Source organism: Silurus meridionalis, chromosome 4 (assembly GCF_014805685.1).
Source record: "Silurus meridionalis isolate SWU-2019-XX chromosome 4, ASM1480568v1, whole genome shotgun sequence".
NCBI lineage: Eukaryota > Metazoa > Chordata > Actinopteri > Siluriformes > Siluridae > Silurus > Silurus meridionalis.
The window spans coordinates 26,737,160-26,754,388 of record NC_060887.1 but is presented as its reverse complement, the minus strand read 5'-3'; the positions used below and the strand labels follow the sequence as shown (position 1 = coordinate 26,754,388).

General features: G+C 36.5%; 2 protein-coding genes across 2 annotated transcripts; both read left to right on the top strand.

Moving 5' to 3' along the window:
• The first annotated feature begins 69 nt into the window (after positions 1–69).
• On the top strand, positions 70–3,915 carry dctn3 (dynactin 3 (p22)). The gene is made up of 7 exons (XM_046846051.1): positions 70–224; positions 1,244–1,328; positions 1,422–1,508; positions 1,876–1,959; positions 2,623–2,681; positions 3,354–3,413; positions 3,623–3,915. The coding sequence occupies exons 1-7, from the start codon at positions 129–131 to the stop codon at positions 3,707–3,709; spliced, it is 558 nt and encodes a 185-aa protein (XP_046702007.1). The 5' UTR covers positions 70–128; the 3' UTR covers positions 3,710–3,915.
• Positions 3,916–6,002: 2,087 nt separating this feature from the next.
• On the top strand, positions 6,003–16,896 carry ttk (ttk protein kinase). The gene is made up of 25 exons (XM_046848645.1): positions 6,003–6,151; positions 6,636–6,725; positions 6,821–7,043; positions 7,137–7,243; positions 7,637–7,780; positions 7,895–8,003; positions 8,136–8,217; positions 8,298–8,398; positions 8,469–8,562; positions 8,666–8,756; positions 8,904–9,126; positions 9,973–10,079; positions 10,180–10,323; positions 12,374–12,525; positions 12,697–12,845; positions 12,935–13,058; positions 14,058–14,150; positions 14,250–14,407; positions 14,566–14,717; positions 14,796–14,920; positions 14,999–15,073; positions 15,456–15,632; positions 15,758–15,854; positions 16,324–16,412; positions 16,516–16,896. Exons 2-25 carry the CDS (start codon positions 6,638–6,640, stop codon positions 16,597–16,599), a joined length of 2,988 nt encoding a protein of 995 aa, XP_046704601.1. The 5' UTR covers positions 6,003–6,151; positions 6,636–6,637; the 3' UTR covers positions 16,600–16,896.
• The last annotated feature ends 333 nt before the right edge of the window (positions 16,897–17,229 follow it).

Here is a 17,229-nt window from a genome sequence, read left to right as displayed (position 1 = left end):
AAAATTAATTTTATAGCAATTCTGGTGGGCACATTGTCGAATTGAGTATTTTTTACGGCCATTAGACCTGGCAACCCGGGAAGCAACAATGACGTCATTTCCGGGTTGAAGAAACAACAGAAGGCAAAATGGAAGGAAACAGTGTTGATGAGTTGGATGCTCGGCTCCAGGCGCTGGAGAAGCGTGTGTACGGTGACTGTGGACCGAGCAGTAAACCAGTTAAGGTAATGTGGTTTTGCAGAATGAAGAAAATGGACAAATTTGATGGAAGACATGTTTTGTGGTTAGCACTCACTGGCTAGCTGCATGGCCGCCGCTAGCCGTTAAGATGGACATGTCTAGTCCTAGTGAACCGGGTGGGATGTTAGGAACAGCTGGGGGAAATGGACATGCTGTTTAACACTGTCTTTTCAGCAACATTATATTTTTCCCACAAATAAGTCACTGATTCCAACCGGATTAAATGGATGAGATTCACAGGGCCGTCCTGCTCTTAGTACGGGCGTGGCACAGCTGCATTTCTGAACATAAATGTACAGGAGGGTTAAAGTGCTGCATGTTGAGCTCCATATGATCATAACATACATTTATAACATTTGTTTAGATTTGAAGTAAATTGCATACAGTACTATATAGCAATACTATGCTGCTTCTTTTTTCCAGTCAAGAAGTCTTTACTGTCATTCATCCAATCCCAGTACCCCACAGCATCATGATGAGACAAGAGGATGTGATACAGTGGCAGATTATTGAAGATAGCAATATAGACACTAAAATATATAATAAACTAGTTTATAGTGTAAAGCAAGTTTATGAACATGTACAATAATTTCTCTTCACTCTTTTAAAAGTGACAGTGGGTTGTGCAGCAAAGTGGAATGAGGTGTAATGATCAGAGTCTAAAAGGAAAAAGAAAGAAAGGTGCTTCATTCTTGTCACATGTACATTAAATCACGGTGAAATTATTGCTTTGCATATCCCAGCAATGTTAGGACACTGGGTTCAGAGCGTAGAGTCAGACATGATACTGAGCCCCTGGAGCACAAAGGGTAATGGGCCATTGTTTAAGGGCAACGAGTGTGGCAGCTTGACAGTACTGAGGCTTGAACCCCCAATTTTCCGCTCTGTAACTCAGAGCCTTTACCACTGAGCTACCACCTCCCAAAGATCACATCTGTGTATCTGGTGAACTTGGCCATTACTATTATCTTTTATTTCTTTTGTATTTTTTCCACTTGTTCAGTGTGTTGAATCTTTGGCAAGGATAAACTCTGCTCTAGCAAACACAGCAAACAAGAGAGAACGAGTGAAGATTCTTCACAAGAAAAGTAAGCAACGACCATTTTTTTGACATTCATACATCCTAAAAATACATCTACTGAAACACATTTGCCTGTTTTCCGTTCTCTGTTTTTCCCCAGTTGAAGATCTACTGAAGTATATAGATCCACAATTCACAGACTACATTGCAGTGCCAGATGCAATGAAACTGGAGATTATTTTAGCAGGTCAGTGATCTCTTTAATTTTGACAAATTTATATTGATTTGTGTTGCGTTATTGTTGTAGTGGCACATCCAAGCCGTTGGGTTAATTTGTTCTCGTACAAACTCAGACTGCTGCTGTCATTTATACCACCATCATCATCGTTATTAAATAATGAACAAATAACTCATTCCAGTTGATAGTTTGTTGCCAGCTGTAATTACCTATATATCATCTGGACTTCTTTCGTAGGTTATAAAGATGATTGACTTTGCCCTCAGGCCACTTGACCTACTGTGCATATTTTAAATATCAATTTGGAGATTTTATGTAATTCTCCTTCAAGAACTGCATTATTGCATAGTCATGCCTTCTTTTACTTTTATTATAGAGGAGGACTTCCTGCGCTCCCAGGCTGCCTTGCTGGAGCAAATGAACAGCCTACAGCCTCTACTGGATAGTCCACATATTAAAGGTATGAGGAGTTTTACTGTCTTTTGGGCTTGGTAATGGAACTGAAAATTAGTAATAAAGCATATGTTATGTGCCATTAACTTGGATTTTGAATAAATATAAAAAATAAAAATAAATAAATGTTCTGCTCAGTTGCCTTTATGCACTGAAAATGAGGAGAATAACACTATCATCCTATTTATATTTTAATTTCTCTGGATTTGCTGGGCATCGTATGCTGAGCCCAGTTTATATCACATGATTTATTTCTAAAATGGTACTTTTGTACTAATGCATTTAAAGCTATAGATTGGCTATATTTAAAGCTATAGATAGGCTATATTTAAAGCTATAGATAGGCTATATTTAAAGCTATAGATAGGCTCTATTTAAAGCTATAGATAGGCTCTATTTAAAGCTATAGATAGGCTCTATTTAAAGCTATAGATAGGCTCTATTTAAAGCTATAGATAGGCTCTATTTAAAGCTATAGATAGGCTCTATTCAAAGCTATAGATTGGCTCTATTCAAAGCTATGGATAGGGTATAGATCTAAAGCTGCCCTATTATTGTATAATTTTTCATACAATGTATTTATTACTATTTACAAAATCATATTTATAATTATATAATTTTACATGATGTTAATTTTGAAATCTCTCTCTGATGTGTGACAACCACACAGCTGTTCCAGAGCTTTCTACCAAAGTCCAACGACTTTCTCAAATTCACATCAGCCAGCAGGTAAATCATGGGTTGTTTTTACATTTTGTCTGGACAGCAAGCAACGAAGTCTTGAATGCTGTTGATCTGATTGTTTGTCTGCACTTATATGTATGTGCACCTCCATCCCTATCGTACAAAAGCTAATAAATCTGATCAAGTAAACCAATCACGTCTTTCTTTAGGGAAATGCATGCATGACTTTACAGGTAAACATGATTGACTAGTATGATGATTGATAGGAGTGTGCCACCCCTTTCTTTACTTGCGATCCCCAGACTATAGGGTGAACACTTTAGAGCTTTGAAACTGGCTGTTGATGAGTAATCGTGGTTGGCTGTTTGCACTATCAATCAAACAGACACTATCCATGAAAGTACCAGACTCACTAGAGCACTGGCTTGTGAGACTAGGGGACACTCCATTTTGTATTTTGTTATTGTTAATTGCACACAACATGTCCATAGCCATTTTTAGAGAGACCTTAAACCATTTTTTTTAACCTGAATAAACACGCTATACTTTTTACACCGCTGATTTTATTATTTTATAGTACAATATAATGTCCTATAAATTTCTTGGTCATCGTTAGCCTCCTATTAAAAATAGAAAAAAACAGCATACAGTAATATATTCCTTTATTGTTATTGGAAACATGAATGTTTTTACATTAATTGTGATTGTACTTTATAGGACCAAAGTGAAGATCTGTCTGCAGATGTGAAAAGGCTGTTTGAAGAATACAACAAAATGGTATCCTTTATTACAAAAAGGATCTCTGTGTTAATGTTACGGTTGTTAATAACACATGGTCTAAATGTGAAAAGGAGCTTTCATTGTGTTTGGTTCACTGTCCTCATACAGTACTCATGTGATCAGTGTGCCTTAGATTTAAACTACTCGTTTATGATGCTGGAGATATTAAGCCTGAATGTGTAGACACTTCCTTAACACATGCCCAGATGTTTCTGTTGTCTAAACAATTTACCCAGTGGGATGAAAACCTGAAGAAGCTGGAAGCACCCAAACAAGTCCAGATAACGGATTAGTGAAATAATACTTCATTTCTGAACATAAATTAATCATCTTTTTTTTTTTCTTCCATGTTTTGTTGTAAATATGTTTCCTACAAGCTTATGGTGACTTTGCCACTGTTCCATATAGTTTTCAAAAATAAATGGCACTCAGAACATTTAGTCAGTGATTTACTCTTCATTATTAGCTTAAGTAACAAAGAATAAATATTATACCCTTGTGTGTTGTGTAGAGTCTTATTTATTATTTACAACTTGTGTGTTTTAATAAATTACCCCAAACGGCTAATATGAAATGCTGTATAGGTATGATTAAATATCTGGTGTTAAAAGTTGTGTGAAAGATTTTTTTCACATCTTTATATGAGTCAAATGTCCTTGTATGGAGAAACTCCTTTTATCTGATATGTATGTTCGTGGCAACCTCCAGAAAGAGAGAGTTTCTTTATTTCAATTTTTATTGGACGCATATGAAGAAAACTTTAAGTATTTCTGCTGCTTTTCTTCTCATGTGATTACAGTTGCTTTATTAGACTATTATGCTAATAATTCACTTGTTCAAATGATAATGTTGTGCAGTACAAAATATATATTTTGGATTTCAAAATATACTCTAGCTATCTGACACTAGCTCGGTCAGCTTCTTCCAAATACTTCTTATTAACATATGCATTTGGAGCAACAACCTACTGAAATTTGGGCTGTTTGTGTTGCATGAATACACCGTGTTGTTTGTCACTACAATGAATTTATTTCTTATTTAACTTTACTTTAATTATAAAACCGTACTGAGCCAAGTCTCCTAAAAAGTAAAAAGCTGTGTGGTCCAGTGTGTTCACAATAAAGCATTACAAGAAACATATAGCATGAATGAATATTTATGGATCCACATGGATTAAATGGGTAAACATGCTGAATAACAGTTATAATTTGTCTTTTAGGATCTTTTGCAGTGGCAATGCTGCTGGACTGAAGATGCTTATTTAGATTTTTTTAATGATTTTTTTGGCAGAAAAAAGGATCAAAGTTTGCATCCATCCATTCATCAGGTTTCCTTAGGTTTCTGTGCAATAAACAATTTACTGTACAGAAGTCTGGCTTAAATTGATTATCTTGCTGATAAGGGTTTTATAAACGTGTGTGTGTATGTGTGTGTATGTGTGTATATATATATATATATATATATATATATATATATATATATATATATATATATATATATATATATATAATTTTTTTCCAGCCCATAAACAATTTACACTTCTAAATATTGACTAAACTTGCCCATTATCCAAGTGTTTGTGCTTTTGTAATGAATCTAATGTAAGATTGATTAATGTAATATACAGCAAAAACAGCTCAGTGTGGTGTAATGAATGTGGTGATATTTCTGTGTCTTCTGTGCCTATAGGTGTCATTCAGGATGAAAATCAAAACGTCAATAAATAAAAAAATTTCGAAAGTTTCAAACTATTTGTAAAAGATTGCACTCTGGTAGCTTTATTTCTGAGACTGTAGGGTCATTTGCAGAAGTGGGAAGTAATGAAGTACAAATACTTCGTAACTGTACTTAAGTAGATTTTTCTGGTATCAGTACTTCACTTTTAACTCTTACTCATTACATTTTTACACAAATATCTGTACTTTCTACTTCTTACATTTTAAAACCAGTCTCGTTACTTTAGTTTTGATTTATTTGGTGAATATCTTTTCTTCTCGTTGAGCACCATTTTCAGCCCATCAACCTGTTTCTTGTCATTGCGTGACTTTTCCAATATACCACTGGTGTATCATTTCCTGGCTCTTAAAAACTAGTCTAGGAAGTTAACAACAAGCAGGGCAGAAGACAACAAGAAGTCTGGGGTTAACAGGGAATCTCATTTTAAAAATGATGTGAGGTCCAGTTACCAACATGACACTAAAACATGTAATGGCTACTTTTGACTTAAATACATGTCAAACTTCTTTGCTTTAACTTGAGTCAAAAGTATAGTCTGTTTTTTATCTTTTTACCAGTCTTTTAAATCATGAGTATCTGTACTTCTACTTAAGTGAAGGATGTGTATACTTTTGCCACCTCTGATCATTTGCAATCGTGTCAGATCTGCAATCTTGAATCAGCTCTAAACATTAGGAGCAGCAGGCCATCTCATATTGCAAAAAAATAAATACATAAGAATAAGAATAAAATAAATAAATAAATAAAGACTACACGTTTGCATATTCCTATTGACTCTTGCACCTATTTTACAGGACTCTAGATGGCAGCAAATAATTGCTTGTAGGCGGAGCTTCTGAATACAAACTGACCAATCAGGACGCAGAGCTGGGCAGGGTGGCGATTTTGAAACTCGGACAAAACACTTCTGTTTTTGTCCATGGACTAAATGATAAGACTTAATATTGTGTAGACGATATAAATACAGTTTTTGGTGAAGGTCTCCGGTATAATCGACGGTAAGTTATATAGACCAGTGTTTATCGCTATTATTGTTGTTTTGTCTGTGTTCGCTAATGCTAGTTTTTAACGTTATTGCCTGCTAGCTAGCTTAGCTTCCATGCTAGCTGGAGTTGTCGTGTCACTGTGCCGCTAGCCTGCTCTCTGTTTTCACTAAGATTGATTGTTACAGCTTTGTTCCATTATAAATTTTTTATTCCTGGACCAAATACAGAAAATACTGTGTGACTGAGTATGTATAGGATTGAGTACTAAGATAATAGTGTAAGTTGTGTAGTTAAAAAAAAAAGCAAAGCGTGACTAGCTGGGTACTTTCCACAGTGCACATACGCCCTCTTTATTTAGAGCCAAATGATGTATACATATAAATTAGAGTCCTTGGTACGGAACAGGAAGTTTGATGATTATTATGTTCTTGGTGTCAGTGCTGGACTTTATATAGCTGTAGTGAAAGCTGTCTGTGGTTTGGGGGTCTGTTTTTAGGGATGGATGAAGAGGAGAACACTGACCGGAAGTTGCAGATTGCCATGCTGTGTCAGAAGCTGGAGAAGATCAAGAGATATTATAACGATGGTAAAATGAATTTCCAAACATGATGTCTGCTTGTTAGACCATTTTGTTTTCTCTGTAACATCTAGTTTGACACTGACTTGTTTCCTTTCTTCCAGATGACACTGACAACATTAACCAGATCATCAGTTCCAATTCCCCTGACACATGCCGTACCTTTTTGACTAATCTTGAAAAGAAAGGCAATCCTCAGTCCGATCCTACGCTCTTGTCCAAATTAATGGACTGCTACACTCGAGTTTTCTCGAGCATGCCACTAGGAAAACACAGCCAGAATTTAAGCTATGCAAAGATGCTGGTCAGATTTGCAGAACTTAAAGCGTAAGTTTTACAACATGATGTTTTTGCTTTGTTTATATAGATGAACACATGTACAGCTATCATCTGAATACACATTTCTTCTTTTTTCAACAGTATCCAGGATGTCAATGATGCACGGGATAGTTTTGACATAGCAAGATCCCACTGTAAGGATTTTGCCTTTGTCCATATCGCATATGCTCAGTTTGAGCTTTTGCAAGGTAAGGAGATAAAGATTGCTGGCCTGGATTTTTTTTCTACTGAGGATTAGATCATTCCTACTTAGCAGTACCCCTCAAACTGTAGATAAATATATGTGAAATAAATGAAACAACTTGCATTTCTGAATATTTTGAAAACTATTAATGTAAAGACAATAACAACAATGATGTTAGCTGTGGTCTGCGCATTTTAAATCTGAGGGCAAATTATTTTTCTTTGCTATATAAAAACATCAGCCATTGCATGCTTTTAAAACAATTTTAAAGCATGCAATGGCTGATATATAAACACATCAGCCATTGCATGCTTTAAAATTGTTTTAATCTAATTTAGTAGATTTATTCTATTATCTATATACATGTAACATCTTTTTTCCTTCTCATAACCAACAGGTGATGGAAAGAAAAGTGCCTTGATTCTTCAGCAGGCTATTGAAATGGGAGCTAAACCATGGGAATCTCTGGAAGCTGCAGTGCAAAATTTAAAACTGGGTAAATGTCTGCTTCTTTCCCAAGAAGATAAAGAGAATTTTGCAGGTTGGTTTTCAAGTTGTTTATTTTTCTTTGCTCTGTGTTTGTGCATGTTTTTGAAATAGTTTTAAATATTGACCCAAAATATTATGAGTAATGACAATGTTATTTTATGTTCAGTGACTGAAGATCTACAAGAACCCATAAAGAGCAACTTATTGTCAAAAGTTGATTCCAGGCAATCTGATGTATCAGGTGACTTTCAGCTGGCCAGAGGTTTTTCTCTGGGGTAGGAGACCAATTCACATTATTTATTAACGTACACAAAAATGCAAGATGTTAAATTAATGTATACTAATATAACATATACTATGTGTAAATGTAATGCTATTACTGTTGCATGTAATCTTTGAAATTATAGATCAGATCAGAAGAACAGCCCCCCCGATGACCCCATGCCAACCTGGAGGTCCGGATCACAACGCAAAAGAACGATTGCAATGGTAGATTTAAAATTGCTCATGTTTTTAAATTAGAGCTTGATTATGCAGGTGACGCTAACCATTAAGCATTTTCTCTGTAGCCTGGGAGGATTCCAATGGTCCCTCTGTCTATTCCTGAAAATGAAAACATTGACAGTGTTTATAAGCCCGAGGCTCCCAGCTATGGCAGCAGTTTGTCTAGGTGAGTATCTTCTCATGTCTGCATAATGCTGGTGATATCGGTCAAATCTAAAATGATGTTTTGTTTGTAGGTCAACATATCGCCCAAATGCATTTGCACTTTCCTCTTCGAAGAAGAGTTCTGGAGATGGTGATTCTTATAACTACAACCTGTTAAATCTCAAGGTGCGGTGTTTCAACTTTTCACTTTACTGTTTTACGTATAAAAACTTGAATGGTTTGGTTGTATAAAAAAATATTATCTGTAACAGTCTATATTGTTTTGCAGCCGCTTGTTATTAGTCCAGAGCCACATCCTGGGGAGGACATTGTTGATGTGGACTCCACCACAGCACTTCTGCACAGACCAGAAAGGAGAGGTACTGTTGAACAAATTGGCATTGTTCTCATTGGGAGGACTCAGCACTACACTGAGATTCAGAGCACTTCTTAAGTTACTTGTTTTTATGTAACAGTATTGCCATGGTACTCATTTGAAAGATTCCGTTGTTTTGCTCCCCCCCCAGACATTACCGATTTCAATAGCCAGATAATGGGTTCAAACTCTCCTGAGGCCTGCTACACGTACCTCACTGACCTGGAGAAGACCAATGACCCTCGCACAGACGCTGCTTTTCTCTCCAGGCTGTTGGGTTGCTACTCTAAAGTGTTCACCAGATTTCCTCTGGCACAGTATAGCAAGCTTGAAAGCTATGCACGGATGCTGGTCAGATACGCCGAATTAAAAGTGTGAGTAATGTGAATGATTTATCCAGCATTATTTCATGACGTTAGCTTGCACTGTGCCATATGACAGTTCGCAGGAGAGAGCTCTGTAACTCAGTTCTGTTCCATGAGCGCTTTATTTATTACTCCAAAATAGTGAAAATAAATTTAATGGGAAACACATGCAGGGTGTCAGCTGACAGCTGGAGTTCTGACTGAGTTGTGAATATTTATACATTCATGTCCACTTAGTTAAGAAATCCTTCAGGAACTGGTTATGTTTTCCCACGTTTACTTTTTGGAATCATTGTCACTTATTAGCTCCAGTATTGTTCTATGCTCTGTTTAGATAAAAAGTGTTTTCTTTCAGTGTTGTTTCCAGCTGCTTTGCTTTTTTTCCCCGTCTCATATTAATATTTACTTGCAATGCCCATTATTTGCATCATAACCTCTCTTGATAAAAAAAAAAAACCCTGATGTGTCAACCTACAAAGCATATGCATTTGCTATAACTCTTGATAAAGTATTATTTTCTCACGATTCACTTAATGCTCTTTGTCTGATTATATATTACTTAGTAAATGTATTTGCAGTTTTACTCAGGGATAGAAAGTATTATTGAATTTAATTTGATCAGACTTTTTCAAATTAATTTTATTTTATTTAAATTGCCACCAGCAGTGATTTTGTGTGAAAGTGTATTTACATGGTGCTTTGCAATGGCCTATTCAAAGTCCTTACTTGTGCCCAGTGTTTTCTTGGGCAAGGCTTCTGATATTAATTGCTTAATACCAAACAAGGTAAATGATATCCAAAAGTCAGTTTGCCTTTCCAGCTGTTCTAATACATTGTTAATACACACTTCTCTAGAATTGAAGATCCTGATGAAGCAGAAGATAATTTCATCATTGCCCGAGCAAACAGCAAAGCCTTTGCCTTTGTCCACATTGCCCATGCTCAATTTGAGCTCTCACGAGGTTGGTGTGTTGGTTTGCATATGCATGTGTTTATTCATATGTGTCTGATGTGCACATTTCGATTTTATTTAAAAAAAAAAAAAATCTTTTCTTCCTACAGGTAATGGTAAGAAAAGTGCTTCCATTCTGCAAAAGGCTGTGACATCAAATGCAAAACCAGTTGAACTTCTTCATATGGCAATAAGGAATTTAAAGTCTGGAAAAACCCAACTTCTCCCTGTGGAAAGTAAAGAGAATGTTGCAGGTCAGTAATTTTACTTTCACTGTCAAATAATACAAGGAAAAGTACCATCAGATTGTCAGTGGACATGTGATCATCCTTCTCTGGTGTTTGTTTTTTTTCCTCCAAACATCCCATTCCAGATTTAGTTACCCCTTTGCTGTTATATTAACCCTCTCACTTTTTTGGTGAAGGCTTTCTGCTAGATTTTAAAGCATGATTGATATTTTTGCTCATTCATCAATAAGAGTATTACTGAGAAGGCAGAAATGTCAGGTGAGGAGGTCTGGGATGCAGTGAGTGTTCCAGTTCATCTCAAATGTGTTGATTGAGGTTGAGGGCAGGACGATTTGCACACTATTTGAGTTTTTCTGCAACAATTCTGGCAACAGTTTGGGGAAGAACTACATATACTACATTATTATTATGTACTACGTTATATACAGTGGAACCCGGTTATCTCGCCCTCGGTTACCTCAACAACCCTATTAAGTCGACGTTTTTGAAGTGGAACCGCCAAATTCTCGCTTTTTCTAAGCTTTTTTTATCGGTTATGTCGACTTTTTTTTTGTTGCCGAACCCTAATATCTCGAGCACAAGGGGGGAAAAATTTGCCATTTAACGTCGGTTATCTCGGTGCAGCCGCAGAAGAACCCGCGGAAGTGGCGGAATAATCAAGTCTTACAGCTGCTACAGGTGTTGTATTGTAAACTGGTAAATCTCTGCTGTTAGTTAGTGCTAGTGTTCGTAGTGTTAGTAGGGCGCGGCGCGGATTTGGGAAGAAAAGCGCAGCCGTTGAGAGAGTGCCGGTGGGAAGGCACGTACCGGGAAACGCATGAGCGATAACAACGACCGCCGTGAACCAACATATACCAACAATAACGGATGGTGAGAGTGTGGAAGTTTAAATAGGAGCTGGTGATGATGATAAACAAGCACCATATCTGCGCGATTGAAGCCGAGAGCTTCAGAGAAAGCGGCTGAGAAAACACCTGACATGCCGATGGGAGCCGAAAGGGGCGTGGCAGGTGGATTCATGACAGATAAACATGTACTGTATGTATTTTTATAGCATGCCTTCATCAAACAAATCGCGGCAACGCTGTTGTGTAAAAAAACCCTTCAAAAACACGTGCATGCACATTCTCATTTATTAACGCACATCATGTACATAAAGAAATTTCAAGCACGTTAATATATTGCCGCCATTTCGATTTTTGTTTAAATCGATCATCGGTTACCTCGATGCTTTTTGGCAACCCCTAGGACATCGACATAACCGGGTTCCACTGTATTATATGAACTACATTATACTGCATAAGTGTGAGGGTCATGAGTCCACTATGTTGTTGCTGTATAGTGAAGATAAATAATATGTAGATAATAATCAGAGTACTAAGAATTATTGTGACACTTTGATTGGTTTTGTTGGAAATGAAGTGCTGGGGCACAGGTTTAAGACAATTCAAAAAGGGGCAGTTTTTGATTCTAAAAAAGGCGTCACATACACGCAAATCTATTCAGTGCAGTCCACCTCTTCCTTCCTTATGCTCTCTTCGCTCTCAGCTCTCGCCTCTTCCACTTCTATCATTCTTGCTGCTTGCAGAAAGACAGAACAACATCCCTCACATGAGTAGGTTCTCGCCACTCACGCAGCTCAACTCTCCATTCACAAACGCTCACTCCGCTATGCCCCCAGCCTCCACACTAAGCATTAAATCAGCAGAGGGCTACAGTTGTTGATGAACTTGTGTACTTTATTCAGCTCAGTTCATCTTTATTTGTTTTCCGAAGGCAATTTGGTTGCAGCATACAAGCATATTGCATCACCTTACTGCGTTTCATTGGCTCTGTACATGTACCTTGCACAATGACAATAAAGTCGAATCTTATCTGATATAATAAGACAATGCTTTTAAATTCGATTGATTTAAACACAAATAAGTGTCAACAAGCGCTTTTGGTTTTTTTTGTGTTCCTAGAGTTGATGGTGGCAGTGCTGTCGACTATTCTAAAGGCACAACCGTGTGTCAATGTGCTCATAATTACACACAACTACCTTCTTGTATTACAGTCTCAGCAGGAGTTTTCAGTAATGGAGGAAGTAAGGAGGAAGAGAACCCGTTGAGAATTTCTACAAATAAAACGCAGCCTAAATCATACCCTGTGGAAAGCTTGCCTGAATGGAAGATTCCGGCAAGTGTCAACAGACAAGCGTCTCCAGAGGTGTGACTATCGCTAGCTTGTCATTTCAAGTATTTTGTGTAGTAGTGCGCACTCTTGTCAGTGTATTTATGCTAATATAACAACTTTAATTTTGAGTCTTTCATTTTTATGTGTATATTTAATATAATATGGATTTTTCCTTTCTTTTGCAATATAACATTTTTATTGTAGGAACAGAAGCGTGCTATCGATCCCGTTCCCACTCCACGGCCTCTTCAGTTGCTTAGAACTCCCTCTGCCTCAGCTGTTTCAGTTCCTTCCAGGATAAACCCAGTCATTAGCTGCCAGACACCCAACTACAAAGACTTCCATGCAAACAGGTCAGGACACATCACAGGATTTTATGGATTCAAATAGATATTTGATCCACTTGGGGTTTAAAACTGACCAATCTTTTTTATCTCTTTAGTTTTGTTACACCTGTTGTGAAACAGAGACCAACTGTTGTGTCCGTTCCGTCTCAGAGGGTTGGTCATGCTCAATTGCCCTGTACCCCACAGAGTCAGGTGTCTTATGTGCAGCAGACACCACAGGTAAATGTCAATTCCTCCACCAAAAATTCTATTGTTTGGATTCAGTTCTAAAGGTGTACGTACTAGTGACCATGTGAATGACATCTGTACATATTTGGATCTGTTTATTTATTTACTTCAACACGAATAAGGACAAATGTTTCAGATTTAAGCCGTCATCACTGTGTCCCTATGGACAGACATATTTCCTATTAATTAGTTATTTTTGTTTAATAAATAATTGCAAAGAGCTAAATCCAATAATTGAAGAGAGCTAAGTATGCATGAGTTTATTACTTCACTTGGTTTAGTTTTATATGAATTACATACGTTTTAAAAAGGTTGCCAATTTCGACATCTTATTGTTAAATTCTGTTCAGAAGTTTCTATGTTTATTGCTTGAATATAACAGTGGTGCCTTGATTTTCATTCGTAAATTTCATGTAATTTTCATGAAAACGGCTCTTAAAGGACTTTATTACCAAACATCAAATTTGTAAATTGTTAAAAGTTCTGACTCCAGCATTTGATTGATGACTCTGCATGATTAGGCTAAAATAAAAGTTACACATTTTTTTATTGGCCATTACAACCTATTGTGCTGAGGAAAAAAAGGTAGTATGATATTAAATTATAGTGCTGTGCATTATTATATAATATATAAAAAAAACATTGTAGGGATGGAAAACTTTTGAATGGCTGTCCTCCACTACTGAGCTCTTTAGCTTAAGTCTAAATCCCTAAACACATTTTTTTATATCCGTGTTTGGTTGCTGTTTTTTTTTTTAAACAGCCATAACAGAATTAATATAATAAATGTTATATGGCCTGAAGAAACATTCAAAGAAATTCATTAAGAGTTACTGTATGTTGAATGTATACATTGTGATTATATTCAGTATGTGTAGTTAATAATGTAGTGAGAGTCCTTTGCGCTTTTGTGCTTTGCTCTTGTGGTTGCCAAATTGTTTGAAAAGAAAATAAGTGGATCATTGCCATAAATTATCTCTTCAATTGTAGGGTTCTGTCAGTACCCTCTCTAATGAATCGATCACCATCAAAGGCAAACAATTCTTCATTTTAAAGATGATCGGCAGAGGTGGTTCCAGTAAGGTAACGTGTGGATTTCGTGATAAAACCTTGTATTTATGCACACGTCACATTTTGGGGTAATGAGGAGTAATTGAAAATATACCTGGATTTCAACTTTAGGTTTACCAGGTTCTGGATCAGAAGAAACAACTGTATGCTGTAAAATATGTGAACTTGGAGGAAGCAGATGCCCAGACAGTTGAAAGTTACAAGAATGAGATTGAGCACCTGAACCATCTCCAGCAGTACAGTGACCAGATCATTAAACTGTATGACTAGTGAGTGCTTATTTTTCTCATCCAGACTCAGAGCTAAGAAAAGTGAACACAAACCTCTACTATAATTTTTTTTTTGCACGTTTATTTACATCTACAAGTAAGCATTCTCGTTTTCAATTGTGCTTTAGATATAATTTAATCATTCTTACACATTTCAGTGAGATCACAGACAGTTACATCTATATGTTAATGGAGTGTGGCAACCTGGATCTCAACACATGGCTTCGCAACCGCAAGACTGTCAACTCACTGGAAAGGAAGTTTTACTGGAGGAACATGCTGGAGGCTGTGCAGACTATCCACAAGCATGGTGACTACACGAATCCTACAATATTAAAAACAAAAGCACTGCAGATATGTTCATTAATCAATCCTAAATCTTTTCCAGGAATTGTCCATAGTGACTTAAAGCCAGCTAATTTTGTCATTGTAAATGCCTCACTGAAGTTAATTGACTTTGGCATTGCAAACCACATTCAGCCAGACATGACAAGTGTTATGAAGGACTCACAGGTTGGTCCAGGATGTTGACTTTGAGTATTGGTTGTGCATTGTCTTTGGTGGATTGATCATTCTGATGTTGTGCTTCAGGTGGGGACACTAAACTACATGCCACCAGAGGCTATTAAAGACACGTCATCCAAAGGTGGAAAGCCAAGGTCAAAGGTGAGGTTAAATATTAATTCTAAACTAATCTCTATTACAGTCTAGCGACAAAATCTTTCCCACCGAAAGACCCCACACGAGTCGATTTTGGATGCACCCCCGTAGCCCCTTTGGTACCCTTAGTGAATTCATCTAGACATTTTAATACAATAGTTTTTTTTTTTTTTTTTAGTATTTAATAAAATATGTTAGTGAAAGCAGAGTTTAAAATGTTATTTCTAACGTTCCTGAACATTCAGTCCCGCTATGGATTCCCGCAGTTTTTAAGATAATCCGCAACTTGCTGTTCGGGTTCCAAATGAGACTGGACTGAACGGGGTTTTTTTTTTGTCATTGAAAACCCAAGGTTACAGGTTCTAATGTGTGTTGCCGCTGTTCACAGATCAGTCCAAAGGGAGACGTCTGGTCACTTGGATGCATACTGTATTGTATGACCTATGGGAAAACCCCGTTCCAGACCATCACCAACCAGATCACTAAGCTTCATGCTATTATTGATCCATCCCATGAGATTGACTTCCCTGACATTCCTGAGAAGGATCTTTTAGATGTACTGAAGGTATGGTTTTGTTTTTTTGTTTTTGTTATGTTGTGTTAAATAATTACATGGCTGAAAACATTACATAACTATATAACAGATTGTTTAAAACAATTTAAAAAATAATAACATTTTCTTTTACTTAGCGGTGCCTGGTGCGGAATCCCAAAGAGCGAATCTCGATTGCAGAACTGCTCGATCATCCATACTTACAGCTGCAGCCCCAACAACCTCCTGAACGAGGTACCTATTTGTGCTTTACACACAAGTAGATACTTAAAATTGCCATATGTAGGTGAAACACAGTAGTGTATGTAGTGCACAGTATGCTGCTGAGGGAGCACTAATCAATATGCTTTTTATTTATATATATATATATATATATATATATATATATATATAATACACACAGTCGAACCCACTTATCTCGACCTCGGTTAACTCGCCAACCCTATTAAGTCGACGTTTTTGAAGTGAAACCGCCAAATTCTCGCTTTTTCTTAGCATTTTTGAATCGGTTATATCAATTTTTTTATGTCCACGAACCCTAATATCTTGAGCACAAGGGGGCAAATTTGACACTTAACGTCGGTTATCTCGATCCGCATGACCAATCGCCGGCTTTTGCCACGTCACCATCTCACTACCGTATTTTGCGTATATATAATTTATATAATTTATTTATTATTATTTTTTATTTCCTTGTCTTTAGTGGAACCGTGTTCCAACAATGATCTAAAGAGAATTCTGAATGAGTTGGCTGCCTTACAGTCTCCAAACAGCATTGCAAGAGCTGCTAGTGTGAGTATTTGTTCACTGAAATTCATCTGTAATAGTGTTTTACAAAGTTTTATTCTGTTGTATCTCTCATTCACAAGTGCATATTTCTGTCCAATGTTTACAGAACCTGGCAAAAATGTGCAACAGTGGGAAGAAACTGGATGTTTCCGAGTGTGTCAGGAGCTCTAGTCAGTCTTCTTGGAAGTGAATATTCGGATGTGGTTAAAATATATAGTCATAAATAGTTTCTAATAATAGTTTCACAAAACAACACATTCATTGGATTTCTTCAACAGGACTTACTTTTCTTTCATTTTTAGGTCTTATTTTGAACTGAGGAAAAAGAACTCGTGACTTGTTTTCATTGCTTAAAAACCCTTTATATCCTCTATCTCTTATAGAGGTCAGTTTCTATTAAATTCAAACCCCTTTTTAATTGCAACATTTCCCATGATCTCTTTCTGTATGTGTAAGATTCTTACAAATAAACTTACCCTGTAAGGTATATTTCTGTGGTACTATATATATATATATATATATATATATATATATATATATATATATATATATATATATATATATATATATATGTATGTGTGTGTGTGTGTTTGAAGGGAGTTTTGATATTTCATCTTTTCATGGTTTATCTGTACATAACATTTTTTTTTTTTTGACTGAATACCAATGGGGAAGCAGTAGAAAAATAGAAGAAAACTAAATAAGTTCAGTGGATGCATAGAAAGCCAGTAAACAGTGTTTATTTCACAAAGGTATATTTGCATGACAACAGTGGTGTTTTTGCCTAATTTCGCTCACTTTTTTTCCCTTCTTTTCAGTC

Excerpts from the sequence above, each read along its gene's own strand:
- dctn3 (XM_046846051.1), top strand. The coding sequence starts at position 129 with ATGGAAGGAAACAGTGTTGATGAGTTGGATGCTCGGCTCCAGGCGCTG. Across the intron at positions 1,329-1,421 it reads GAAGATTCTTCACAAGAAAA|TTGAAGATCTACTGAAGTAT; the intron begins GTAAGCAACGAC and ends GTTTTTCCCCAG. Across the intron at positions 1,509-1,875 it reads ACTGGAGATTATTTTAGCAG|AGGAGGACTTCCTGCGCTCC; the intron begins GTCAGTGATCTC and ends CTTTTATTATAG.
- ttk (XM_046848645.1), top strand. The coding sequence starts at position 6,638 with ATGGATGAAGAGGAGAACACTGACCGGAAGTTGCAGATTGCCATGCTG. Across the intron at positions 14,718-14,795 it reads GCAGACTATCCACAAGCATG|GAATTGTCCATAGTGACTTA; the intron begins GTGACTACACGA and ends AATCTTTTCCAG. Across the intron at positions 14,921-14,998 it reads GTGTTATGAAGGACTCACAG|GTGGGGACACTAAACTACAT; the intron begins GTTGGTCCAGGA and ends GTTGTGCTTCAG.